This window comes from Camelus bactrianus, chromosome 14 (genome assembly GCF_048773025.1).
Source record: "Camelus bactrianus isolate YW-2024 breed Bactrian camel chromosome 14, ASM4877302v1, whole genome shotgun sequence".
Classification (NCBI taxonomy): domain Eukaryota; kingdom Metazoa; phylum Chordata; class Mammalia; order Artiodactyla; family Camelidae; genus Camelus; species Camelus bactrianus.
In genome coordinates this window covers 183,816-211,806 of record NC_133552.1, presented here as the reverse complement: position 1 = coordinate 211,806, position 27,991 = coordinate 183,816, and the positions used below count along the sequence as shown (strand labels likewise).

The window sequence follows — 27,991 nt, the reverse complement described above, 5'->3', positions numbered from 1 at the left end:
CACAAGAGCCAGGTGCTTCACACATGGCCTCCCACCTGTCACACCTCCTCGTCCAGGTCTCTGCTCTCCTGGCCTCCTAACCCCCCCACTGTGTCTGTTCTTGCTGGGCTGCTCTTCTACTGCCCCCCTGCCCCCGGAGCCAAGGTGATCTTAACACATGACCTGGAGCAAGTCTCTGCCTTTATTAATAACCTTCAACAGCTTGGCCTGTGTTTGCAATGAAATCCAGCCTCCTTCATGTGGCCTATGAGGCCCTACAAGGTAAGAGTCTTGCCTGCTCCTCCAGCTGCCTGCTGACCAGTCTTCCTGTTGCAGTCCACCCTCCCGCCAACCTCACCGTCCCTCCTCCTGGAATTCTCTGGGCTCGACAGCGGCGGCTCCTTCTCACTCACCTCAAAAAGAACTTTCCTGACCACCCATTTAAAGTAGGCTCACCCACTGCCCTGTCCTAAACTAAGCCTCCTTATGTTTATTAAAACCCTTACACTATTTCTCCTGCCCCTTCACCAGAGTCCCAGGACCATGAGTCTGTCTTGTCCCTGCTGTGCCCTCAGCCTGCACAGCAGACACGGGCTGAACAGAAATCTCTCATGGCCGACAGATCTTTCATACCCTATTGACCGGCAAGGCAGTCACTTAGTATTATGGGCAGGAGTATAAACTGACACTGCTTATCTGAAAACAAATCTGGCAGTGTTTATTAAGAGCCTTAAAAATGTTCTTAATCCCTTAATTCCGTTTTGAGGAATCTATTATAAAAAAAATAAGAGATGTGGTATCAGATTTAGTGACAAGATGCAGCCTTTTAAAAAAAGATGACTAGTAAGAAATAAATGAGTCATTCAGTGGTGGGGATAATAAGCTCTCAATATGGAACAGTGTTGTCATTGGAATCATGTCTTCAAGGTAAATAAAAAGGCAGAATGGAGCAGTCCCTCCAAAACAACACCACCACTGCCAAACGGACCCTTTGGTCTGAGACCATTTTGCCCCCTTTCTGTCTACAACTTAATAAAGCTACTTGATATACCAGTCTCATTTCTGGTTTGACTCTGTTATTTATTCATTTTATAAATACTTGAGTGTCAACTTTTTGCAAGAGTAGGTATGTACAATATGAAAGTTATTCCAGACAGAGTTCCTGCTGTGAAGAGACTTCTCCTTCAAATTTAACTCCTTTCAAACTGATTCCAGCCCCAAGCTAAACCACTTACAGCTTTGTGCGTCATCGACCGGCTTCTCCCACTGGCTCTGGCAGGACCAAGAGCAGCTGGCCATCACAGCTGGGGGCAGGCAGACAGCCCAGCAGGAGGAAGAATGAGGATGGGTTACTCGTGGCCGCACTTTAGAAAGCATTGCTACCCTGTCAAGACTGGAATGAGAAGGCTGTCATGATGCTGCCTGGAAAGGGTTCCAGTTCACTGGACATCAGATTAGTCCAATGATATTGTGGCTGAAGACAGAGATTAAAAACCTGGAGAACAGCAACACTGTTTTAACTTAAATACACACACACAGTAACACAGCATATTAAAACCTATTTACATGAAGTACACTGTACCCCAAGAAAACAGCACAGAACTCTGAGACTCCCTTTTCCTGCTCAGAGACACAACCTGGCACGGTCAGCAGCAAGACATCCTTGTAAGTGAATGATGGAGAAGAGGTGGGGTGGGGGGCAGCCCCCACAATGGGAAAAGCTTACGGAGTGTAATTTTCAGGTTCTGTCAAATCAGTTTGTGCTGGGAGTGCCGCCGATGATGGAAAGGCTGTGAAAACTGCTTTCCCTAGCATGCTGCTGCTGAAAGGTGTAGCCCCCTACAGAAATTCTGAGTTAGAAATGTGGGCACATCAGATGGGAGACAAAGCAGGGATGCTGGTGAGGGAAGAGTTCAGACTATCCACAAGAAGTAAAGTGACCAGAAAAAATTAAAAAAAAAAAATTGAAATCACATCTCACTTTTTTGTGTCCTATGCTCTGTGTTTTATACAAACTCAAATTAATTAGAACTCCACAATCAGGCCTGGTTTTATAAGACATCTTTCACTGGAGCTCTCAACATGGGTGTGGTTACACACGAATAAACTAAATAGAAGCACAAAATGTACAGTAAGTGCTGCAGAACGCTTTGTAACTATCTCATAGGAAATGAATACGACATTTTAAACCATGGTGGACCTCCACTGAGGCTGAATCCTGGTAAATGAAAACCCCTTTGGGCCAAGGGAGCATTTGGAGCTTCGTTTTGGAGTTGGCAGAGGGGTGGAGGGTGACCTGGGAGGAGGGAGGGCACCAGAGGATTGGCCAGGTGGTGAGCAGGAATGAGGACCTTTAAGAAGGATGCCTCAGAGGCAAACTGAGGTTGTCCAGGTTGCTGGGAAGTAAACCTGTCATCACGCCCATCTCTTGCCAACGTCTTGCTGAATTAGCCTTTTTTGAGCAAGGTGACTGTGAAATAAGTTCTCCGGGGATTCACAGGGATCTCAGGGAGGCCACTGGCCTTTTAATAGGTTGTGGAGGTCTGAGCAACCTTCCCTAGAGTTCAAAGGACAGGGAGACCCCAGCAGATGCCTGGATTCCTTGAGACTGTTGAACACGGGTGAGCTTTATACACATATAAACACGTCATTCTTCCTTAAACCACCACCTTGAAACCCACATATGCTTAAATAAGGAGCTAGATGTATAAACGAAAATCATATACAAACAGTTAAATCTCTGCGTTACATTACAAAACACCACTGAGTATCTTTTATACAGTTCTGTCCTCTTAAATGCATTCTGACGACGTCCCCACGGCAGCACTCGCCCAGCTGGTGGCCGGCAGATGAAGAACCCCCGCGTGAGGCTGGCAGGCTTGGGAAGTAAGGTGGTCTCAATAATACATGTTCTTATCCCACCAGCCTGCAGAGGTGGAAAACAGCAAGTCAGAACTGCGAGTCCATTGCGGACGAGCAGCCCCTCGCGGCGTGCAGCGACCTACCTCCCGGATAGAGCCGGATGAAGAGCTTCCGCGCCTCGTCGTACACCCAGATCAGGACGGCGTGCGGCGCAGCCACGAACCAGTACTGAGCCCTGGAAGCAGAGGGGCGAGTCCTGACGTCCGCGAGGCCACCTCCCTGCCTTCCTGGACACACTGCGCGGGGTCACACAGCGTAAAACTGGGCCGTGACTCCAGGAACAACGTCTGCCTTGGAAGTGGGCCATCGGGTGAGGGGAGAGGCGGGGCGGCGAGGACGGAGAACCCGTTTCCTCTTCTGAAAAGACTAGCGGTCACAGCCTCAGGCTGATACGAAGCCTGTTCCATACTACCTCTCTTGAAAGACTGGAGGGGAAAGAACCCCCTGAAACCCTAATATTCATCTAGGCTGCGACAACCAGGTCGGGGGTCTCTTCCCTCCCCGCGGGCCAAGGAAGCTCACCGGAGTGTGGTGAAGTTCAGGGCTGTGACACTCCCCAGGCCATAGGAGAGGATCAACGCGATGATAATCTGCGAGGCGATCCCCACCCAGATGACTTTATTTCTGCAGGACACATAGGAGCAGAGCCTGAATTCGCAGGCCCACACGCCCAGTAGTCAACCCTCTTGTGCTTCAGGCGTGGCCCCCATCATCCCGGCACCAAAGGCCGAGGTTGAACCAGGAGGGTGGATGCGGGCGGTACCTGAACAGGCCCTGCTGGAAGATGGAATTCCTGCGGGTCTTCCTGATAATCAGATCTGCCAGCTGCTGGATCATGATGCCAACGAAGAAGGCGGTGTAGCCCGTCCATTCTAAGTATTTCCTCTGGTAACTCGTCTGTCAACGGCCAGAGGAAGAGGAGGCCGTGAGGCCCCAGATGGAAACTTCAGGGAGGTTTCAGTGCATTTCCATTAACCGTTACTCTTTTCCCCTCACCAAGATTGAGAGGGGATCACCTCCTTGCGTTTGGAAAGAAACATGTTTTTTTCCTTTAACCAGGTGAACAGGGAAAGATGCTGACCTAGGTGATTGGGTCCAGCCCTGGAGTTATTGGCTGGTTACCCTTCCACACCAACTGCAAGGCCAGTGCAAAAAAATGAGCTCCAGGCATCTAACTCGAGAGATTAGCTGGGCCCGGTAAAGGCAAACCGCTGTGACCAAGGGGCCCGCAAGCCCTCTTAACTGGGAAAACTGTCACCTTCTCGGTCCCTGTCCGGCCGTCTGTGGAAAAGAAAGTTCCACATCTGGGGCGACGCAGCGACAGGGGTGAAGCGGAGGAGCCGCCACAGCCCCGCCCTCACCCACTCCTGCCCGCAGCCCCGCCCTCACCCACTCCTGCCCGCAGCCCCGCCCTTACCCACTCCTGCCCGTAGCTGTCTTCCAAGTCGTTCACGTAGTCCTTTTCCCACTCCACCCGGAGGTTAATGAGGGCGCTGGGTTGGAAGCCCTCCTGTGCGTACACGGTGAAGTACACAAGGAAAGCTCCCAGGGCTTGCATGAGGCCTGGAAGAATGGGAGGGTCGACAAGGACATCAGAACTGCCCTGACCTCATTCTCCTTTGCTTCCTCCTCACATCCCCACCCGCCCAACCCACCAGGAAAAGTGAATTCTCGGGTGGCCCCTTGGGTGACAGGCGAGAAGCGCCCTCTGCGTACCAATGTGCAAGTACGAGTACACGGCCAGGGGCAGGTTCACCAGTCTGTCCTTCTTCTTGTGACGAGGCTTCCTGTTCATGATGTCACTCTCAGCTTTCTCATAAGCCAGGGCAACGGAGGGGATCTAGAGAAGACAGCCCGAGGCCTGAGCCTGAGCCTGAAACTCCACGCCTGCCCACCTGCTGGGGGCAGGAGGTGCAGCCGGCAGGGCCGCCAGGCTGGGGTGGGGTCACAGAACTGGTCTTCCCAGGGCGGGCAGTGGGGTGCGCCGTGCGCTGAGAACTTAAGAATCTGTCTGCTCTGTGTGATCCCAGGTGCCACTGGTTCAAAACAGCGCCAGTCACACGCACTTTCCTCTCAGAGAGGCTCTCCCCTGCTGCTCTCTCCCCCTCCCCTGCCGCTGGTCCTAGTGGTTCTTGCAGGTTCCCCTCAGAGGGCAGACAGCCTGCATCTCTAACCAGTTCCCGGGTGTTGCCCGGAAGACCCACTACAGTGAGGGCTTGGAAAGTGAGCTGACTGTAGACTGTGGATCCTCAACTCCCTTCTAAGATAAAGATGCCTCCAGCCTCCCTGTAGTGCGGTGGTTGCCTGGGTGTTGTAGGAATGAGAAGGGGGCTCCACTGGCTCCCTGCCGCCCATGTCAGCCAGACCCTTGAGAACAAATGCACAAAGCATTCTTAAGTGGATTCGCACTAGAGGACGTTACTGCAGGTCAACGTGAGGCCACACAGTGCGAATGACCACCACTTCTTACTGCACTTAGAGAGGGGCTTCTGGATCACAGATGCTTCCTTAACAAGGGGCAGTTGTGGGTTATTAGCCGCTGGATCCCCAGTGGCACAGGGCTGTTCTGATGAGAGCTGCACCTTCTTAAAAGAAAACGGAGGCACATGAGCTGCAACTGACCAATGGCATTTTTTTGAAAGGTGAAGAATTCATGCCTTGAAAAGTTCGTATGTACAGTGAAGTGGTTTTAATTTCCAAACATTTGACACACCTCTCTACCCTTTGCTTTGAAGTGTGGTTGGGGACCAGCAGATCGGTGTCACTTTAGAGCTTGTTAGAAATGCAGAACTTCAGGCCCCCTCATGTTGAGGTTTGAGAAGCACGATTTAGTCCACCTCTTGCCCCTGAAGGTAAAGACTCTGAAGCTGACACCCCGGGGAAGTTATCAGAGCCTGCTGCCTTTCCTGCTACTTACTATATCTGTGCCCAGGTCGATGAACAAGATAGTAATGGTGCCAATGGGCAGGGGCAGGCCGGCGATGATGTAGATAAGAAAGGGGCAGAGCTCAGCGATGTTCTTGGTCAGGGTGTACGCGATAGTCTTCTTCAGGTTGTCAAAGATCAGGCGGCCTAGGCAGAGACGTTTCTGCTTACAGGACTTGCCTCTGATTTCCCTGGTGCCCCAGCCAGTAGGACCACTTGAGGCCCCACTCACCTTCCTCCACCCCTGTGACTATGGACGCGAAGTTGTCATCCAGCAAGACCATGTCGGCTGCATTTTTGGCTGCGTCAGAACCTGTGATCCCCATGGCAATCCCAATGTCTGCCTTCTTTAGAGCTGGAGAGTCGTTAACTCCATCCCCCGTCACAGCGACAATAGCATCCTGTGGGGACACGTGAGGAGGTGGGTGAGCAGCTGGGGCAGGACCAACACAGTCCCCAGTGTGTCTGAGGATGCGAGGACGGCTGTAGCGGAAATGAGGCCCGTTCGGGGTTCGGGGGAAAGATTAAGACGGGAGATCCCAGAAGAAAGACCAATGAGCTCCAGACTAGCTGTGCTGGATAATTAACCCAACGAGGATCCAAACTGGAGAGGAAGAAGTGAGACTGTCACTGCAGATGACACGTGGAGAATCCTGAAGATGCCACCAGAAAACTAGTAGAATGAATGATTCAGTAAAGTTGCAGGATACAAAATTAACATACAGAAATATGTTGTATATCTGTATACTAACAATGAGCTATCAGACAGAGAAATCAAGGAAACAATCTCATTAACAACTACATCAAAAAGAATTAAATATCTAGGTATAAATCTAACTAACTAAATCTAACTAATCTAAATCTAACTAAAGTACTCAGAAAACTGTAAGACACTGATGAAAGAAACTGAAGGCAACACAACCAGATGGAAAGATAAACCATGTCTGTGGATTGCAAGAAGTAGTGTTGTTAAAATGACCACACTGCCCAAGGCAGTGTACAGTCAATGCAGTCCCTATCAAAATATCAATGCCATTTTTCACAGAACTACAAGAAGTAATTATAAAACTTGTATGGAATCATAAAAGCCTCCAAATAGGCAAAATAATCTTAAGAAAGAATAACAAAGCTAGAGGATCACACTCCCTGATTTCAAACTATTCTACAAAACTACAATAATCAAAACAGTATGGTACTGGCACAAAAACAGACACATAGATCAATGGAACAGAACAGAGAGCCTGGAAATAAACCCACACTTATATGGGCAATTAATCCACAACAAAGAAGTCAAGGCTATACAATGGAGTAAAGAAAGTCTCTTCAATGTATGGCATTGGGAAAACTGGACAGCTACATGCAGAATGAGACTGGCCACTTTCTCACAGCCTATACAAAAATAAACTCAAAATGGATTAAAGACTTAAATGGAAATGTAAGATCTGAAAACGTAAAACTAGAAGGAAACGTAGGCAGTGTGCTCTTTGTCAGTCTTGGCAATATTGTTTTGGATATGTCTCCTCAGGCAGAGGAAACAAGAGCAGAAATAAGTAAGTGGGATTATATCAAACCAGAAAGCTTCTGCACAGTAAAGTCAACTATAGACAAAACAAAAAGGCAACCTACTGAATGGGAGACGATGTTTGCAAATGATATATACAACAAGGGGTTAATAGCCAACACATGCAAAGAACCCATACAACCTGACATTAAAAAATTAATGATTCAATTAAAAAAACGAACAGAGAACACAAATAGACATTTTTCCAAAGAAGACATACAGATGATCAACAGACACATGAGAAGACGCTCAACATCACCACTCATTAGGGAAACGCAGATCAAAACCACAAGGATACATCGCCTCACACCTTTGAGAGTGGCTGTTATCAAAATGACAACAAACAACAAGTGCTGGCGAGGTTGCAGAGGAAAGACAGCCCTCCTACACTGCTGGTGGGAACGTAAATCGGTGCAGCCACTGTGGAAAACAGTGTGGAGATTCCTCAGAAAGTTAAAAATAGAACTATTAGTGGATCCAGCAGTTCCCCTTGTGGGTATTTTTGTGAAAAAAGCAAAAACACTAATCAGAAAAAATATATATGCACAAGATATATGTTCAATGCAGTATTTTTTTACAATAGCCAAGACATGGAAGCAACCTAAGTGCCTGTCAATAGATGCCTGGATAAAGAGGATGTGCTGTGTGTGTGTGTGTGTGTAATATATATATATAACTCAGCCATAAAAAAAGAATGAAATCTTACCAACTACAACAACATGGATGGACCTAGAGGGTATTTTGCTTAGTGAAATAAGTCAGAGAAAGACAAATACCATATGATTTTACTTACATGTGGAATCTAAAAAACAAAACAAACGAACAAACACGACAAAACAGAAACAGTAACAGACTCAGAGAACAATCAGGCGGCTGCCAGAGGAGGGCATGGGGCACTGAGTGAAGCAGGTGCTGCGGATGAAGAGGTCAAACTTGCAGTCACACAATAAATGTCACAGGGATGAAACGCACAGCCTGGGGAAGACGGTTGGTAACTGTGTAATATCTTTGTATGGTGACAGATGCACTCGAGTTAATCGTGGTCATTTCTAAATGTACAGAAATATCAAATCACTGAGTTTTGCCACAGGAACTAACAGTGTTGTAGGTCAATTACACATCAAAAACAAACTTATAAAAAAGGAAGTCAGACTTGTAGATACTAGAGGCAGGGGGTGAGGAGAGGTAGAATTAGAGGAAGGTGGCCAAACAGTGCAAACTTCCAGTTATAACATAAATAAGTACTAGGAATGTAATGTACAATGTGATAAATATAATTAACACTGTTGTATGCTATATTTGAAAGTGGTTTAAGAGAGTAAATTGAGTTCTCATCACAAGGAAAAAAAAGTTTTTCTTTTTCTTTTATTTTGTATGTATATGAGATGGATGTGCACTTAACTTACTGTGATAATCATTTCATGATGTATGCAAGTCAGCATTATGCTGTACATGTCAAACAAACAGTGCTATGTGTGTCAATTTTACCTCAATAAAACTGGAAGGAAAAGCCCCCATGTGTGTGGCAGGCGAAAGTCTTTACCCTTTTTGTTGTATGTCTTACAATTGTACACCTTCCTATGCCCATAGCCCCCAGAGTATCACACTTCACTGTCAGAAAGCCCGGGGGAGCATGCTGGAGGGTCCCCTGGGGTAGAGGGTCAGCCCTGACCACTGGCGATGTGGGGTGGTGAGGACAGTGCTAGAGCCCTGATGGGGGCCAGGGCCCAGCACAGCACTCCCCCGGGGCGGGGGCAGACCTGGAAGGTCCCCAGGTGCTGTGTCCACCCACCTGCCTCTGACAGCCCTCCACGATGATCAGCTTCTGCTGGGGGGACGTCCGGGCAAAGACGATCTCTGAGTAGTTGGTTAAGAGCTCATCCAGCTGTGCTGGGCTCATGTCCTTCAGCTCCATGCCGGTCACCACGGCGGCCTTGGCATCCCTAGAAGGGCCAGGAGGAACTGGGTGAAGCCAAGGTGGAATGTGGCTGAAATGCTGTTCTGGCAGGACGTGGGCGGAAGCCTCTTTGATTCTCCCTGGAAGCCAGCGTCCTGACGCCCAATACTCTAGTGGGACACCAGGGCTTACGGGTAGTGGGAATATTGTGGTCTCATTTCAAGACAGCAAACTAAGCCGGACAAATAAGGCTGTTTCCTGGTACCCTACAACAGGAAAAAGCCAAGGAGCTGTTTCTTTACAGAACAGGTGAGCGATGGTACTTCCTGGGGCAATGCTTTACTCAACAAGTAAAAGGAAGGTAAAAAAAACCTGCCTGCTATATTTTGGGTCTTAGAATGCAGCTTACGTCAAAACACACAGGCAACAATTCCTTGTTGTGGTTTATTTCAGATTTATAGGGTCTACTATGCAATGTGCTATGTAGGGAGAAAGGTTCACTGAGGTCTTCTTTAAGGAAAACCATTGTGTGCTGAGTATAAAAGTAAGATTCTAAAGCCACTGATCATGCAGATCTGATGGTGCTGCCCCTGCAAAACCTCTTCTAACGGTTTCCACAGAGCTGCTAGCAGAGCCCAGGACCCCTGACTCGTCTGCAGAGCCAGGTGCAGCCTGCCTTGTCCCCTCTGGCTGCCCCCGTGGCCCACTGGACTTCTCAGTTCTGAGGCCCCAGTCTGTGCCCCGAGCTCCCAGGTCCTGCTGCCTTTGCCGGGAACGGGCCTCTCTCACTCCCTTCCCTCGGCAAACACCCCACTTTTCAGCCCTCAAATCTTAGTTTGAACGTTCTTAGGTACAAGATACTGCGTGCTTTTTTCTTTACATTTTTAACGTTTTGAGCTGTTTTTAGGTCTGTTTTTTCCTATAGGTACTAAATATTGGAATTTGAGCACCTGACTCAAAGTACAGATTTTCCTATACTCTGATTTAAAAAATGGAACAGTAAGTTAAGAAGGAAAGAGTGTTTCCTTTCTCCCCAGAGCTGCAAAAATAGTTCTTCTATGATCATGCAGCTGGAGTTGGTGAAGTGGGTAATGGAACACATTCACAGAAAGCACCCACCCTGCTCTCCTGCGGTGACTGGTATGAAAGGTAGAACCCTACTGCTTCTAAAGCAAAACAAACAACAGAAGCTCAGAGCCTGTCTGCGCAGATGAATGCTGCTTTCGCCAAGGACAGGAGCACTCAGACTTCAGATACTGCCGTGCCCAGAGGCTGTTTGGCTCTGGGTCTGAACTGCGCCTTGTTGGCTGTGCTTTATTACCTACAGCTCCGTGCTCCCAAAGGGCACGCACGCTTGGGAACTAGAGGAGGTCCTCTGCTCTTTCCCCTCCACCCCCACACGTGAAAGCCGACAAGGCCAATGACATTTATTTTCAAACTGAGACTTTGGAAGCTTTGACTTGTGTGAATGATCAACATTCCAGGTGCCTGTCCCCCCACTGCCAGCTCCTTGTCCCCATGTGCCTCCTTCACTGGACTTATCACATCACAATCAGCCTCCATTCTTCTGCACCTCTGGCTAGATGGAAGGCCCCCCAGGCACGGGGAGAGCGTCTGCTCTGCTCGCTGCTGTAGCTCCAGTGTCTAGGTATGTGGTGGTAGGTTTTCTAGTGACTGGAATGTAGTTGGCACTCAACAGTTGTCAGAAGAATTAACACACAAATGAATGGACAGATGACTGGACTAAAGGACCCACACGGTTAAAAGAATTAGGAGAAATAAGGAAAAGCTGAGTCTTTCCTTAGGAAGCTTCCATTCTACTTACAATCCAATAAAAAAGGAAAGAAAAGTGTGCTTCCATAGCTACACACCACGAAGCCAATGGAATAAGCACTCAGGATGCACACCAGGGGAGTGCATGGAGCACGAGGGTTCTTGGCATTCCCGATCACACAGCTGCATCAGCGACAAGTAATTCCCCATAAAGTTTCTGTTTCAGCTTTCTCACTCTACATTAGGGCTCATGTTTTCAGATCTGCTTCACTGGGTTGAAATTTCATACAGGAAATGCAGAAAGGTAATTTTCACGGGATCAGTCCAGTGCCTGGCCCATATTAGGCGCTCAATAAAATTTTGAGTAATGAATGGATATATAAATTATAGCATAAACCAGCCTAGCATTACCCTGAGGGAAATGTTTGGCAAAAAGGGGCTTTGCTCCCAACAGCACCGCTCTTCAGAGGCAACAGGGCCCACGGGTAAGAGCCTGAGATCTGTCGCGGTGGCTCCGAGCTTACCGCTGGTTAACTTGCTCCACAGCAATGTTGAGGCGCTTTGCGATGTCTTCTACGGTCTCGCTGTTGGCCGAAATTATCCCCACACTCTTGGCAATAGCTTTGGCCGTGATTGGATGATCACCCGTAACCATAATGACCTAAAACACAGTGAGAAAGGCAGGTGGACGGTTAGGAAGCCAGCTGACCGGAGTAGGGACATTCAGGGTCGCCTACTACAGCTTGAGCACGATTAGTGACAACTGTGGTCTGCCCTCACGGGTGGTTCTTGATCTCTAGGTCAAAGAAACAGCTGTCCTTGAAGGATACACTGGTCCCACTCGATCTGTGCTTGCTCCTGAGCTTCTGACATTTCCTCTCCTGACAGTAAATGAAGCCCTTCCCTTCGACGTAACTTTATCGGTGCAAGGGCTGGTAGGCGTCTCCTCGGGCAGCTTCATGTTGCTCCGACAGTCTTGGAGTCAACATGGTCATGGAATTCACATGGATTCTGGAAGCTGCACCTCAAGATTAAGTAATAAAACCCTTTACTGTCTCTCAAGGTCTAGGTGAGATAGGGCCGCCTCATGGCACAGGGAGACAGACAGCTTTCTCCTCACAGCAGTTACTCTTGTGGTTTATACCACACAGACGCAATCATTTTGCTTTCAGGGGACAGTTCCTGAAAGTATAGTAAAAGTAGAAATTAAAAAAGGGGAATTGTGATATTTGGTTGAAGACACCTAAATACTCTCGTGACAAATGTTCTTGGCAAGGGACACAACGTGAACAGAGGGCTTGCTGGGTCAGGAAGATTAACCCCACCTTGATCCCCGCGCTCCGGCATTTGGTGACTGCATCAGGAACCGTGGACCGAGGTGGGTCAATCATGGATAGGAGGCCCACGAAACAGAAGTTGGAGGTAGGGAAGTTCATCGCGTCTGTATCAAACAAGTAGGTTTCTGGAAACTCATCTGCTGGCAGGTAGAGATGACAGAAACCTGAAGCAGGTATGAATTGGGGAGTCAATGAAACTAGGATAAGAGATGACAAAAGAAAGAAAACACATTTTCATACACTCTCAGGCCTTTATATTGAACCAATACTTTGGCGTTTACCAGAATTATTTAATTCCTTCAGTTCCATAACACACGTTGTTTCTAGGAAAGACATACTTCATCCAAAAATACTTCACTGTGTGCCACTGGGGTCTCTGTTGTGTTCTGGAGATAGACCAAGAGCGAACAGCCTTTACTTCTGCAGATGCCCCACTTCAGTGGGGAGACAGAGACATGAGAACCGGGAAAGCCGTCACCAAGGAGGTCACGTGAGCTGACTCTTGAGAGAGGAGTCGGACATTTTCCAGGGGAAGAAGGGAGGACCAGGGTGGGAAACGCTTTGGTTTTTGGCAGAGATAGCAGCGTGTGCTCCTGTACAAACCAGGGAAAGAACCTGGGGCGTCAGGGGAACACTGTGACACTCTTCCCGGAGAGGCGGGGAGAACCGCTGGGCACTCAGAGGGCGCCCGCCTCTCGCAGGTCAAGGGAGGAGGGGTTCCCTAAGTCGGGTGTGACACCCAAGGGTGCGTTACTTTCTCAACCGCTTTTACATCAAATTTATTCTCAGCGTGGCACTCTGCCTTACACATTTCACGTTTCAGCAAAACACAGGCTTTGGGAGGTCAACCGACCGTGGGGTTCCTAGAGCATCTGGTCAGAAGGGTCGCGGCCCCGCCTTGAAAAGGTCGCCTGGTGCTGTGGGTTATTTAAGGCTTGCGTCCAGCTTCATCACCTCATTTATGCATTTTACTTGCTTTAAAAACTCAAATATCCCTTAGAAACACACATTCCACAGATTCCATCTCTACTGGCAAGAACTGTCATGATGTTTAATGAGCCTTGCCATCAACTCTGAACTCCTGGCACCTTGAGTTCTGCAGCTCAGAGGTGCCATTCTGTCAACCCTGGTCCTCACGACAGCGTATCTCATGACACCACACACAGGTCCTGCCACCATGGCTGTGCGACCACGGATCCTCCCACCTTTAACATCCCGTCTCAGATACTGGCAGTAATTTTTCCTAATTACTAAGCAGGAAAAGTCAACATTTTTGAAAACTTACTTTTCCCCTCTAAGTAGTTGCTAAGTCCTACCAGTTCTGCCTCCACAGTCTTATTGGGTCAAATATCCCCCCTCTTCCACCTGAGGGGGGACAGCACCTCCTGCTGAGACCCACACCTCTACTCTCCCTCCTGCCGCCAAGGACAATCCTCTAGGAAACACTAGCTCCCAAAAAGCCTTTCGTGGCTCTGCACTGGCTGCAGAGCGAAGCCCCAGCCCCTCCCGCCGCAGCCACCCCACGTCACCACCGCCAGCTCCCCTTCCCAGGGTGGCGTCCCCTCACCTAGCCATCCCAGCCATTTCCACCTCTGTACTTCAGCTACATTGTCCCCCCACCTCCCTCCAAGTGTTGTCACTCAAGGACCAGATTGAAATGTAGCTCCTCCCCTCAAACCTCCCCAGATTTTCCTGGTGGGGAAGTGACCCCACCCTCCCTGGTGATATCAGACGGAGGGTCTTTCTTGTTTGCTCTCCTTGCTCCTTTCTGTGGTTCGAGTGGATGCCAGCGCTCCTCTGCTACATCATGACCCCAAGGCATAGAGCCTTGGGTAAGGGGTCGGGGGCTCACCCAGCACGCGCTCCCCCAGGCCTCCCAGCTCCATGTATGCTGTGTGGAAGGCCTTGGCGGTGCTCTGGTCCAGAGGCTGCTCCTGGCCGTGGACCATGATGGTGCTGCATTTCTCCAGGACCCGCTCAGGGGCCCCTTTCATCACCAGGAGGAAACGCTTGTCGTCGGGGTCGTCTGTCTCGTGTATGGAGAGCTGTGAGGGAGGAGCCGAGCGTGTTAAGTACTGCGTGTCCCTGGCATCGAATGTGATACCGTCTGGACTCGCAACAGCCTGAATCGTAGATGTTTTAATCAGCAACACACTAGCATTAATGACACCCCTTTCTCTGCAAGGCTACTTGTCCTCGTGTGTAAGGAGGGGAGCATTCTCTGCAGGCAAGCTCCTTCTTTCTACCTCGGGCCCCAGTTATGTGCAGAGATCTGGACTCCGTCCCGGCCCAGAAGGATGCCCTGAGTTTGGATCCAAACTAAGTGCAGCTTGTTTCTCAAACACAAACTGGCAGCTTTACTGAGGGCAGATGTGACTGTCAGCCTACGAAGCCATCTGTCTTGAACAAGCTCTCCTGGGGTGACTGTGGGGCAGGAGGGCTGTGAGCCTGCCTCTCTCACCTGCTACTGTGAGAGCGGCCTTCAGACCCCACCAGCCCGAGCTCAGGCGAGCTGCGGGCCTCTCTGTCTCCATGTTGGGCCAGCTTTACTGGATGCGGAGAGGGCAGGGGTGGGGGGCTCTCATCACAGGCCTCTGGTAAGTAGCAGGCATCACAACTTCACTGTCAATACCCTTTGACCTAACAATTCTGCTTCTAGATTCATCACAAAAGACAGGCAGGAAAACTGTGAAAAAATGCACAGATGATAATAAAGTGGCTAAGTGTCATGTAGCCCTGGCTGCGTGCCAGGGGCTCTTCCAAGCCCCTGAAAGGAATCTTAGGAGCTTGGATTGTGGGAGAGAATGAGTAAGCTGAGAAGAAAAATTCTACCATTTTGGGGTTATCACTTGATTCCAAATCAGTAGTTTTTAGAATTTTGGATATCAGAGATGAGTACAAAAAAAATGTAGAGGGCAAACATAGGTTGCAGCCTTTTTTTTGTACAGCCAAGTAAAGACAGTAGAAAACCCACTAATTAAACAGACTGAAAACCCCCCATTATTTTCTCAAAGGTAGGGCATTTTAACACTTAAAGTAGGAATAATAAACACATTTATTACGTGTGCCATTCTGAGTGCTCAAAAATTAAATGGACTCATTTAATTCTCAAAACTATGGCTGTGGGTACCATTATCATCACCTTTTACAAGGGAGGACTCTGAGATGTGGAGAGGTTCAGTGACTTGTGCGAGGTCACCACTAACAGGAGGCTGAGCTGGGACTTGAATTCAGGCCCCAGAGTTCCTGTCCTAACCATGCAGGACAAAAAGGATAATCTTTTGAATTCATCTCTATGCAAAACTTTATAAAATATTGTCCTAGTTTTCTAATTTGCCATAAAGTATGGAAATTATTTTCATGGACCATGTCAGTTTGGGGAGTTGCTGTTCTAAGACCAATAAGACACAGACTTTCCACCCTGTTTCCTTTGGTTGAATGACACTCAGAAGCCTTCCACGGTCAGGACATCGCATCATCTTACTTCGGTGGAGCGTTGCTCGTGTGTGGATACAAAACGGCACTAGCAGGGTCCAGAGGCTCTTTGGCCTCTTCTGCAGGAACCCCTCTCCTTTCTAGCCCAACTCTGTCTCCTTCAACATTTTGTACGTGAGGCCTCACAGAACCTGCTTTTCCTCACTTCTCACATGATGAGGAAAGTCTTCTCTGGAGGAGATGGAGCCGCAGCAGGCGTCCGCGTCTTGTTCCTGACTGGAAGGTCACCTGACCTGGTTCTGAAGAGCACAGACTCCTGGCTCTGGCCCTCCTGGCTGCGGACAGTGCTGGGCGCCCCCCCTCCCCACCACCTGCTGAGCTGTGTGAAGTGAGGGGCTCAGGACGTGTGGGAATTGGCCCATGACATCTACCACTGCTGCTGTCACTTCAGAACCGTCACTCATTCTATTTCCACTCTTGTTTTGAACAGAGGTCTGATTTCCTCTGTATCTTACATCATGCATTTTGTTAGTCCTCTGCTTTGCTAACCACAATTCTTTATGGGTCAATTATCCACAATACAGTTACTTTCCAATCCTAAGTTCTTTCCAAAAAAATGTGTGGGTAGTCACCAGAAACTTGGTCATCCTATTTGCATAACTGACTGCTATGCCAAGACCAAGTCACGACACTCCGCTGTCAGCTTTGGAGTCTACGGGGATCCCCACCTGAAGCAGACCCTGGGCTACAGACTGTCCTGTGTCCTAACATGAGATAAGACAGTCGACTGCCGGCCACCCAGGCATGAGGGGAAACGGGGCCCTGTGCACTGCTGGAGGCGGAGCTGGAAAGCTCTTCATGAAGGGCAAGCCTTGCTCACATGCCCTGAAGCAAACCGTCCTGCCTCTGTGTCGTGGCACAGAAAGCATACACTCAGGAGTCAAACAGCTGTGTGAGACTGCTCACATCCACGCCTCCCGTTGCCTCTCCTGTCGGCTGGGGTCACTTCGCCCTCCCGCACAGACGTCTTGTGAGGATCAAGGGCCTGGCACAGAGGCAGGTGTGGCACTGCTCTCCCCACCTTTTCCTCGTCCTTCGGGACGAGGTGGCTGTCCCTCACTTGTGCCAAGGTCACCCAGCGGGCTGGTGGTGTGTGCGCATGCTGAGAGTGGGGGTCACACAGGTGGCTCATTCATGGGACCAGCCAGGCCCGGACAGGATCTGCGCCTTACTTCAACTCCTCCACTTAGGTCAGGGAAACCTGTTCTGGGTTTACCAGATGCCCAGGCCCTGCCTTCCTGAGGACTAGTTTTGAAGTCAAGTACTATTCAAAACACAGATTCACCAAAGGACACGTACAGGTAGACATGCTGCTCTGGTGTTGATAGAGATTCAGTTGTGAGGAAGACTCACCTGAAATTTGTTGGTTGAGTTAAAAGGGATTTCAGCTACTTTGCGGTTTCTTTCTCTAACTTCCATCACATCACCCAAAATCACCTCTGAGAATTTCAAAAGAGCAGACTCTGAGGCGTCTCCAACCACAACTTTCTGCGAACCAAAAGGGATAAATACTTTCAGCACATAATCTGGTTTTTGGTAATTATTTTCAAGGACCCAGCATGTAACCCAAGCCTCCTTTCTACCTAGAGAGAGAGAGCAATCACACCACGGTCAGTGACTGACTAAGACCACGGTGATGCTGACTGCAGGGTGGTGCCAGCTGCTGGCAGCAGGGAAGCTCAGAGCTCTCCCAGAGCTGGAAGTTTTCATGAAAAATGCAGTTACGAACTGTATCTTGAAAGACAGGTGAGTTACCTATAGACAGAGAAGCAGAAGAAAGCCTTCTAGGAACCAGAATGCCGCGAAGGAAGGCACGCCGTGGGGAAGTTCTGTTGTGAGAGCTGGAGACACAGGTGGATGTGGAAGGTGTGCTGGATGCCCCTGAAAGGCAGGCTGAGGTCTACACTTGAGAAGCAGAAAACAGAGAAGCATGGGCAGTTTCTGAGCAAAGTTAGGTGAAGCAGGTCATCAATGTAGTATTTAAGGAAAGACTGGGGGAGACAGAAACTGGAATCATGGAGGCCAATTAAGAGGTTTAAGACAATTATTTAGAAACAAGGTACTAGCGATAACAGAAATGAATAATTACAGATATTTTGAAACAAGAATGATAGGACTTGGTGATTCATTAGCTATTTGGAAAGGAGAAAGGTAAAGATGGCTTCAAAATATTTGGGCCTGGGTGACAAGTAAAATGATTCTGCCATAGAAAAACAGAAAATTTGGGACAAGATATTAATTTGGAGCCAGTCTGGGTACAGGTGGAAGGGCCCAAGTATAATCTGTTGAGAGTCTAACATGCACACTTCCAGGTGGAAACTCACAGCTATCTGGAGACCCATGGAGTTTGGGTGAGAAATCAGAACTGGAGACAAGGATTTGAAAGATAGAGACAGAGAAGTGACTGGCCAAAAGGAGAATTAGAGGGGGCTGATAGAGAAAGAAAAGCAAACAGAAAACATAAGAAAGTAAGAGTCAATGAAGGAAACAGATGGTACGTGGAAAAGCCAGGAGAACACAGCCTAGCAACTCACTGAGAGGGAGAGAGGCAAGGAGGAGGACGGAGGGGAGGGGAGAGTTTGTGTTTGGAAGTGCAGTTACACACCAGAGCTCCGTCCGTTACACACCAGAGCTCCGTCCGTTACACACCAGAGCTCTGTCTGCAGCCGAGAGGACTGTGCTCTGAGGCCAGTCCTTCTATTTCCATCCCATTATGTTTGAACTGGTGAATGGCACTTGCATAATAAAGAAACTTTGATTATATCTTCTTAGCTGGTAAAGAAGTTAGGAAAGTAACTTAAAGGCACATTCACTTTCTGGAATGAAACAGAATTTTCAAAAGGCCTAAATGAACATTCTGAGGACTCTTAGATTTCTCGGAGCAAGTTACAGTGAAAGAAGTTTCCTGCAGGTCTCGTGATTGGACTTGCTCTTACAGTTCAGACTTTACTCAGTTGGAGAGATTAAGTCAAGCACCAGGTCAGAACAGAGAAAGGCTGTGATGGATGACTGCACGTGCGGACCCTTCACCTTCATGACGGGGACGCTCTCCTGGCCGGGTCTGAACTCAGCTCGGTTGCACAGCGTTATTATCTTCGACAAGGAGGCCCAGGTTGCAGAGCTTTGGTCGAAGGCTTGATCTGGAAGCAGAAGGACAGCGATGCCGAGGATGCTGGGCGTGCCGGTCATGAGCAGCACCGCTCAGCCCGGCCAGGCCGCGGACCAGCGTGGTCTGTGCGGCTCAGCCCCTCCGCGAGTCCCCAGCGGGGCGCAGACAGGGCGCGCCAGGAAACTCACTCGAATGGGCTTCACTAGTGTCCGCCACAAAGACCTGGTTGTCGAACCACAGGTGGGCCACGGTCATCCTGTTCTGGGTCAGAGTCCCCGTCTTGTCCGAGCAGATGATGGAGGTGGATCCCAGCGTCTCCACCGCCTCCAGGTTCTTCACCAGGCAGTTCTTCTTGGCCATCCGCTTTGCAGTCAGGGACAAGGCCACCTAGGCAGCAGAGAGAGAGAGACAGAGAGAAGGAGGCTTTAAGAAAAATCGGGTTCAAACATGAAGAAACAGAGCTGGACTAGTTCCAGGTCCCGTTCCAGATGCAGTAAAGCTTCAGACCCAGAGGCTGATGAAACACAGAGTGCCCTTCTTTTATTAAATATGGGACCCTTTTTTGGTCCCTTTACCCCTTGAGGAAGTGATCCTGAGGGGCCTGCAGATAGCAAAGCCAGGCGAGGTCACTGCCACCAACACTCGGGAGTCACCACAAAGGGGCTTTGGCTGCCGAGCACCTGTGGCTTGCAAGCAAGACTGTGGGAGGTGGACTTTGACCTTGGGGCCAAAGAGCTTGCCCCCGGGGGCTCACTTGTTTCTTTGGGGAAATCAAGAAGCATTTGTTTCACTTTAAGAGCTCCAGATTATAAAGATTCTTAGCTCCCTCTCAACTCCCCACGTCTCAAAGGGTTCTTTTGGCTCCAATTCCATCAAATTACTATCTGCTGGAGTCAGGGGAGCCCTGGGGTCAACAACTTCTCTCCGTCCTTGCTCAGGACAATACCAAGCTGCCTTCACCCGGAACTGGAAAGATGAATCCCTCTTCTGGGGCCTCCACAGCAGAGGCGGGGGCGGGGCCCTGTGTGCAAGGATGAGTTAGGCTCTCCCTTCAGAGGGAGACTTAGAGCTGAAACTGGGGGAGGGGGCAAGCAGGAAAGGGCTGAATTGCTCTGCAGGAACACGGGTGTGTGTGTGTGTGTGTGTGTGTGTGTCTGTCTGAGAGAGGGAAGAGAAAAGAGGTAAAAAATGTGTCTAAATTCTTCAGTTGCAGGAAATGCCAAAGAAATTATTATTTTCCTTTAAGAACTGTGGAAACATGGGGAAGGTGTGGGGCTTCTAGAAAATCTGTAAATGGTGCTTTGAGACTGTCTTATCCAGCTCTTAAGGGGCAAAGTATCATCCATAATTTGCAAATGGATCTCCTGAAAGTGAAAATATAAGGTTTTCAAGGGCAAAGCATTCACATGTTAACAACATCTCAACTCCTTTGTCCCTCTAAGAAGCAGCCCATCCTGAATGGCCTGCGGTCGTCCCTGACAGCGTGAACTCGGCTGTGCAGGAGCTCGCCCAGCACAGCAGAACGGCCCGTGTTAGCAGGGTCAGGGTGTGGCCTCCAGCAGCACAGACTCACAGTGACAGTGGCCAGGAGACCCTCAGGCACATTGGCCACAATGATGCCAATGAGGAAGATGATGGAGTCCAGGACCTGATACTTCATGGACACCGCGATGATGAAGAAAAGGACGCCAATGGACACGGCCACTCCTGCCACAATGTGAACAAAGTGCTGGATCTCGATGGCAATGGGTGTCTTTACATTCGTGACTCTTGAAGCCAGCGAGGCGATCTGCCCGATGACGGTACGGTCACCCGTGTTGATGACCATGCCAGTCGCCGTGCCTACAGGTGGAGCAGACATTTTATTGCAGGTCCTCAGCTAGGACCTCTCTTTGGTGGCTTATGTGGTCAATCAGCACGTGACATTACAAAGGTCAGACTCCAGGCTCTTCAATTCATGTTTTCTCTTGGGAAAGCTTTGTAGCAAGATGTGGTAAACAGACAAAACCATAAAGCCTAAAGAGGGAGAAGTGGTATGGGTGAAACGTGCGTCCCTCCAGCGGCTGGACTTACCTTCCAGACAGGTGGTCGAGAAGAAGCTGATGTTCTTTGTTTCCAGGGGGTTCTCGTGTGTAAACTCGCAGGAGCGGGGCTGGGGCTCAGACTCCCCAGTGAGAGATGAATTATCTACCTAGAAATTTGGAAGAAAGTTCAAGAGTAGGCACCTGTTCTCTGCCCTCTTACACTGAGACCTGGAAAGACAAAAGCACGCTCCTCAGGATGTCCCATGGTACCCACCTTACACCCCTGAGCAGACAGCAGCCTGATGTCCGCAGGGATCTGGTCTCCTCCTTTAATCTCCACTATGTCGCCCACCACCAGCTGCTCTGCTGGAATTGTCTTCTTCTCTGAGTCTCGAATGACAAGAGCTTGCTGGGAAAGAAAACCACGACCCACATCTCAGATTCCCTCCTGGGATGATGCTGACCTCCGCCACCCTCACCAAATCCACAGACTGAGGTACTGGAACCCACAGCTGTCAGAATGGCAAAAAATGAAACAAAGACTTTTACTTTGGGCCTGAAGACCCTAAGAACTATTTTTTCTTGAGTTGGAGCTCATAGAGATAGTCTTGGAACCAGAAAATGCTGCTATGGGCAGATATAGCAAAGCGACAGCCCTGGGCCTGACAGAGAGGGAAACAGTTAAGGATGAGTGGTCCTGGCTGGGACGTCCAGGAAGAATCCTGGAGGTTAAGCCACAGGGTTTAATAATCTTACTCAGGTTAGGAAAACTTTAATGGAGTTGGAGATGGACCTCCGCTTGGTAGCACAAAAGATTCCACCCAGAGTCCCTCCACTGGCAGCTCTGCGGCCTGGGACAGTGCAGCCTTCCTGCAGCACTGACAGTGGGGCAGGTGCTCGGTCTCCCTGGAGGACACCTCCTGGGTTCGGGTGGGGGGAGGGGTGCTGGGGCCTCCCACGCTGAGAACGTCTCGGGGCAACACGCAGTGAGGCTCAGAAATGGCAGTAAACATGGTCACAGGTAAAGAATCGACCTCCTTGGCTGCCAGTGGACACTCCTGAACCACAGGAGTTCGTCCTCAGAACCGCCTCAACCTCTTTTGTCTTAGCGGCTCTCCAGCGCTGAGGAGCAGCGACGGGAGATGCTGTGGTGCCTAATGATTCTGTCCTGCTTTACTTCTGAGTGAGCATTTTCCTCTCTCTTACCTCTTGGGTCATCTGAAGACCCTGGGAGGAAACAGCGGTTCACGGAGATTAGGCCTCTTGCTCAAGACCTCTCAGACAGCAAAGATGGGGCCAGGGCCTGAGCACGGCCCTCTGCCTCTCAGGCCCCAAGCTCCTCCTCACCAGGTGCTTGCTCACCCGACGTCTCGCAGACGCCAGAGAGGGGTGGTGCCACTCACCTGTGGAATCATCTTATGGAAGCTGGCCATGATGTTGGTGCTTCTGGCCTCTTGGTAATAAGCAAAGATCCCTGTTAGAATAACCACCAGGGCAAGCACGGAGCCCAAGTACACCTGGGTGAGGAGGACAGGCGTCAGTCAGAAAAGCAAGCATCAGGAATGAGCCAGATCCTAGGGCCGGGGCTCCACGGGACAGTGAGAGATGACAGTTGTATCTAATTAAATGGCGAAGAGTAAGTGACATGGCTGTGCAATCTGTCACCCCAATAAGACCCCGGGCACCCCGGCAGTCCTTCCCCCCTCCAGCCCCAGCCTTGGCCACCACCAATCTGCTTTCTGGACCCAGGGTCCATCTCCTCTGGACACTTCCTGTCAATGGACCGAACACTATGTGCCTGCTGCACCTGGCTTCTCTTTCTCAGCATCATGTTGGCCAGTTCAGTTTTGTGGTTTGGTGCTCAGTTCGCAGCAGGCACAGATGCTCTCCGTGGTAAAGGGAGAGTCAGCTGCGAGGAGAGAAGGCCCATGGATACTTCACATGGATATCGATATTTTTCCTCACTTAGGAACTTACAGCGTACCTCTCTCTCCCTTAAAAATTCATGCTCATACTGCCTCTGACACATCAGAAAGTCAGACAGAATTTCTGTCTTAACACTGGGAAATGAGTGATTTTTCCCAAACCCATGCAGTGGCTGATCAGCGGCAGCCCCCTGACTCCAGCCCAGGATGCGGCCCATGGAAGGAGGCCTGCTCCCCTGCCAGCAGCAAAGCCAGGAAGGAGCCCCCATGTCTTACGTTGTCCAGGGAGGAGGCCTTATTGCTGGAGTACTGGATCCCATAGGCGATCCAGCAGAGGACGGCCCCTATCCACAGCAGGATGGAGAATCCCCCCACCATCTGCTTCAGGAACTTGACAATCTCCGGGGTCTCCTTGGGAGGGGTGAGGGCATTGGGCCCATTGCGAGCCAGGAGCTCAGCAGCCCGGGCGCTGGAGAGACCCTGAGAAAGCCGACCCAAAGAAATAGGAATTAGATATTTCTCCCCCCCGGGTGGGACATCACACTTCTGCAGTTGTGGGTGGCGGTCACTACATCCGAGTTCAATCACTGTGCCCTCCAGGGAGCCTCCTCTGGTCAGAATCCATCATTCAGCATATCCTTCAAACCTTCCACACGCCATCTGGGTGGAACAGAGTGGGTGTCATGACACCCCCCTACACACCTGCATCCCCACCCAACTGCTTACTCCTCAAGCCCCGGCATCGCCACTCCTCCCCACCCCTCACTGCAGCCCAGTGGGTCACAGAGTAGGTACCTTCGTTGACTTGAACAGATGTATCCAAATCTGATGTTAAGACACCAAAACTTTTGAAATTTGAGTTTGAATCCTCAAAAGGAAGCAGAGCTTCCATGGTGGGGATTTTGAGAGACACACCAGGTGCCCTGCTGCCACCCTTCCTTCTCAGGCCGGGCTTGGAGAAGACCCTCACACATCCTGGGCACAGGGTTTAAAAGCAACCTCTGACCATGACAGCAAGGAAGCGTCTGAACCTTTGGGGTTCCCACAGGTTTCCGACAGTCACAGAGACCCCTCGATGACCCAGCACAGGCTCAGCAGGGGGCTCTTCCGGCTCTGGAGGCTGCCCCACTTCCACACGGCGGTGGGCACGTGGGATTCTCACAGCTGCAGCTGCAGGCCACTCATCCTGAAGGTGCTGTATTCTGCACCCCCCACCCTCCACAGCCTTCTTTGTATAGCCACAGGGATTCTCTCCCATCATGAGTTCTCTGATGACTTACCATAGTGATGTTTGTACCATATTTCATTTCCAGTTCCTCACTGCTGAGTTTGTGGTCATCCTGAATCCCATGAAAGGAAGAACAGAGTGAATTAGATAATTCCAAAAGACTGAAACTCGAAGCCTTGACAAGCCCACGAAAGCTGGGAGTGGCACTGAGGATGGGAGAGGGGACAGGAAGTGTGGTAAAAAGAAAGAAGCCTTTGTGCCAGGTAGCTACTGCTACAAGAGGAAAGAACCCTGCTGCAGGAGAGGTCACTGGACAGGAGGTTTCTGGCCACCCCTGAAGAGTTCAGACTTAATTTGCCATCTGTCATGTAGCAGCTGTCTTTAGTTTTTATGAACAAAGCAATGCATTTCACTTCAGTCTGATCTTCAGCACATGCAAATCCTAGCACACCTGCTGTCCAGGCACTCTGATCTAGACACTTAACTCGGACGCGAATTCTGGTTAGGGTGAGGAGCAGTGCGTTCTGACAGCTCTTCCCCAAGCAGCCCTCTCGGGGTAGGCCGTCTGGGAGGGAGAAGTCGGCCTTTTCTTATTCCAGTCCTTAAGACTCAGTTCACAGGCAGAGAAACCCTGCAGATTAAGAACCTGCCAAATAAATACCAGGAGGGCCCACACTTGCTGATTTTGCCACAGAATCATTAGACTAAAGCAGAGTTTCTCAACCTTGGCATTATTGACATTTTGGGCCAATAGATTCTGTTGTGAGCTTCCACCCACCAGCACCTCCCTTGAGAAGGGATAACCAGGAATGTCTCCAGACATTCCTAAATGTCCCCTGGGAACAAAATCCTCCTCTCTTCTCTGGGCTAAAGGACTAGAAACCTCTCCCTGTAGCAGAAAACCCAGGGGTGAGCCTTCCTCACCCCACCGAGAAAACCCAGCACTCAGGATAAACCCTGATTGTCCGAAACAAAAACTGATATTGTGATTGGCACCAGAACATCTCTTTTCTTAAGAACATGCAAAAGAGTTTCGTGCCCTTTTCTCAGCCGGACCTGCTGTGCCCGTCCACCCACTGTACCAACACCAGCTGCCTGTGATAGTTCTGGGGGGTCAAAGGTTAAGATGCAGTTCTGGGCACACCATGCCAGGTTCTGGGAAAACAAAAAGTAACAGGTGGTTGGAACCATTGCTTTCACGGATGGACCTCAGAATTTCAGTGGCCTGTACTGCGACACCCTTCTCCCGTTAGCCTGGCTCTGGGAGGGGAGCAGGGCGGGTTGTGAGTGTGGACTCTGCCAGGACAGCGCAGGGCAGTACCAGGTGGCTCAGGCTTGTGTCTTCAGAAGCCAGGGGCACTGCGCTTCTCATCCAGGTTCTAATTTTCTGGAAGGGTCAGGATGCGAGCGCGCACCCCTGTACGTGTCACAGATTACAGGGTTCTTGTGAGAAGGGTGTGAAAATAGAGGGAAAGAAAACGTTTCCCTCTCAGCGAGGAAGCAAGGGAACACTCTGGCCAGTACTGTGGAAGTTACTTTTCTATATTCTACACCTTCATAAAGTGCTCAAATCTCAAGGGAGATTCTCATTACAATTAACAAGCATATGAGAGAATGGATATATATTCATGTTATAAATTGCAATTTCAAGTAAGACTAGCTATGTCTTCACTCCTGCATACTGGAGACACACAGGAAACAAGGGTGACTACCACCGTCTGGTGCCGGGTGGAGTCTATCTCCTGCTTTCTTTCACTTAATCCTCTTAACGATTCTAAGAGGTAAGTACCATTTTTAATTCCAGTTTTTCAGCATAGGAAACTGAGCTTCGTCAAACTTGGATTTGAATTCAGGCCAGTCCACTTACAGGTCTTAAATATGTGTGGACACATGCCTAGTGGTGTGCTGCTAGCCATTTCATGAACTCTCCAGGAAAAACAAATAAAAAGCTCTGATCTGTAGCGTCTGCCGATTTCTCACCGTAGCCACACTTAAGTTACCAACACAATATTAGTCAGCTTGCCAAATTCCTGAATATTTAACTGGGGGCTCTCTAGCACACGTGAGCCCACCCCACCAGATGCTCAAAGAATCACAGCCTCAAAGTCTGCAGTGAAGTGCAGGGCCAATCTAGCACCATCGTAGACTCAGCGTGGAAGCCTCCCATTTGTGCTCCTGAGATGTGATCTGTCACGTTGCAGGTCTCGGCTGGCCAGCTTTAACAACCCCCAAGTTCGTCCTTAGTGGTAATGGTGTTGCCCATCCACAAAGCACTTTAGTCACAACATGCGCTTACTCTTATCCCACATTCCCCCCTCACACACCCACGCAAAGTGTTCATTTCCCATTTTACGTAAAGAGAATGGAGCTTCAGTGAACTTGGGTAGTCTGCTCCCAGTCACAGATCAGTCCTGGAGAACTGGAACCTCAGTTGAGCCTAAGGTTGTCTGAATCCAAACCCAACATTCTCACCACTGAAATTCTTTCTTGTGGGGCAAATAAACCCAGAAACCCAGCAAGGTTTAGTGCTTTCAGTTTTCCTCCTGGGTGGTTCTGGCTAAAATAGTTTAATCTTATCAGCTAAAATCTGGCAAGTGGTTACTTATATCTCAATGCAGCCACCAGGAAGGAGAGAGGTCTGGGCCGAGCCTGCAGGGACTGGAATCAGAGCCTCATCCCTTGGGTTCTCCCTGGGCGTGCCTGCCGCCTGAATGCAGGAATCTTTAGAGGGCCTGACCCACTGGCAGATAGTATCACATCATTTTTTTTTTTCCAGCAAGGAAACAAATCTCAGGGATTTTCACATTTTTGAGACTGATTTTTCTTTTTTAAGAGGTGGGTTGCGGGGGCACTCAGGGGGAGGGCAGGGCTTAGCGGCACCCCTCTGGCTTAGGGACCAAATCAACTGACCAGATCAAGTTCCTTCTTAAGCTCCTCTTTCTGCTGATCCTTCCTGAGCTCCCAGCGGTTCTTTCTCAGGCCCTTGTGCTTCCCCTTGTCATCCCCCCTGTCTGTTTTCTCCACATCGTTCCTTCCACTGAGCTCCACGGAGTAAATTTCCGTTTTCTGAAAGAGAAGCAGATCCGAGGTGGGTTTTCTGAAGAGGTGCAGCGGGCCCACCACTTAGGGACCTACAGGGAAGGGCAGTCCTCCCCCTGTCCCTCCTCTGCAGGAGTGGAGAGCTGCTCTCCGCCTCACCTGCAAACAGCAGCTCCGCGCGCCGGCCTTTCCCCTCCGGCCCTCCGGTGGAGGGCAGGCTGGGTGGGCACAGGCGTCTCCCCAGGGCACCCCTCCCGGGGGTGGGGGCGTTACTTCCCTCAACTCGACAAGATCCCTCCAAGAGGTGGCAGGGTCTCCGTGTTCCCCACAGGGCTCACCGTTTCAAGGGTTGGGGTACCTACTGAACCCCTGAAACACAGTGGCCAAGGCGGCTTGAAGACCACAGCGCACCGCGTAGTCACCAGCCCAGCGCCACGCTCCGGATCGGAGCTGTCCCCGGACCCCTGGCGCCCCCTCCCCGCGTTCGGGTTTGGGTCTTCACCCGGCCAGCCCTGCGGTCCCCGCACAGGCGCTTCGGGAGAGAAGCTGACCGGGGGAGCGCGGAGCGGAGCGGAGCGGCCCTGCCCCTCCCCTGGCCCCGCGCGTCCGCGCCGCGCCGCGCCGCGGCGCACGCACCTGGCTCATGGCGCGGGCGGGGGTCCGGTCGGGCGGGGGTCCGGGCACGCGGCGGGGTCCGGCGGCGTCCGAGGCTGGCGGCGGGGTCCTCGCTCCTCCGGCCGAGCGCCAGCCCAGCCCGGGAGGCTGCACGGCCTTAAA

General features: G+C 50.3%; 1 protein-coding gene across 1 annotated transcript; it reads right to left on the bottom strand.

Annotated features, from left to right (window-relative positions):
• Positions 1 to 616: 616 nt before the first annotated feature.
• ATP12A (ATPase H+/K+ transporting non-gastric alpha2 subunit) lies at positions 617 to 27,991 on the bottom strand. The gene is made up of 23 exons (XM_074377837.1): positions 27,851 to 27,991; positions 27,086 to 27,241; positions 24,228 to 24,287; positions 23,224 to 23,427; positions 22,426 to 22,539; positions 21,297 to 21,431; positions 21,072 to 21,189; positions 20,572 to 20,840; positions 19,187 to 19,385; positions 18,920 to 19,029; positions 17,243 to 17,377; positions 14,247 to 14,439; positions 12,383 to 12,558; positions 11,582 to 11,718; positions 9,180 to 9,330; positions 6,059 to 6,227; positions 5,819 to 5,973; positions 4,618 to 4,741; positions 4,319 to 4,464; positions 3,665 to 3,798; positions 3,424 to 3,525; positions 2,985 to 3,076; positions 617 to 2,905 (listed from the first exon to the last, which is right to left on the bottom strand). The coding sequence occupies exons 1-23, from the start codon at positions 27,857 to 27,859 to the stop codon at positions 2,877 to 2,879; spliced, it is 3,117 nt and encodes a 1,038-aa protein (XP_074233938.1). The 5' UTR covers positions 27,860 to 27,991; the 3' UTR covers positions 617 to 2,876.

Coding starts and splice junctions, on each gene's coding strand:
- ATP12A (XM_074377837.1), bottom strand. Junction 11,719..12,382: donor GCCGGAGCGCGGGGATCAAG/GTGGGGTTAATC, acceptor ACTGTGTTTTAG/GTCATTATGGTTACGGGTGA. Junction 9,331..11,581: donor GTGGAGCAAGTTAACCAGCG/GTAAGCTCGGAG, acceptor TGGCCCTTCTAG/GGATGCCAAGGCCGCCGTGG.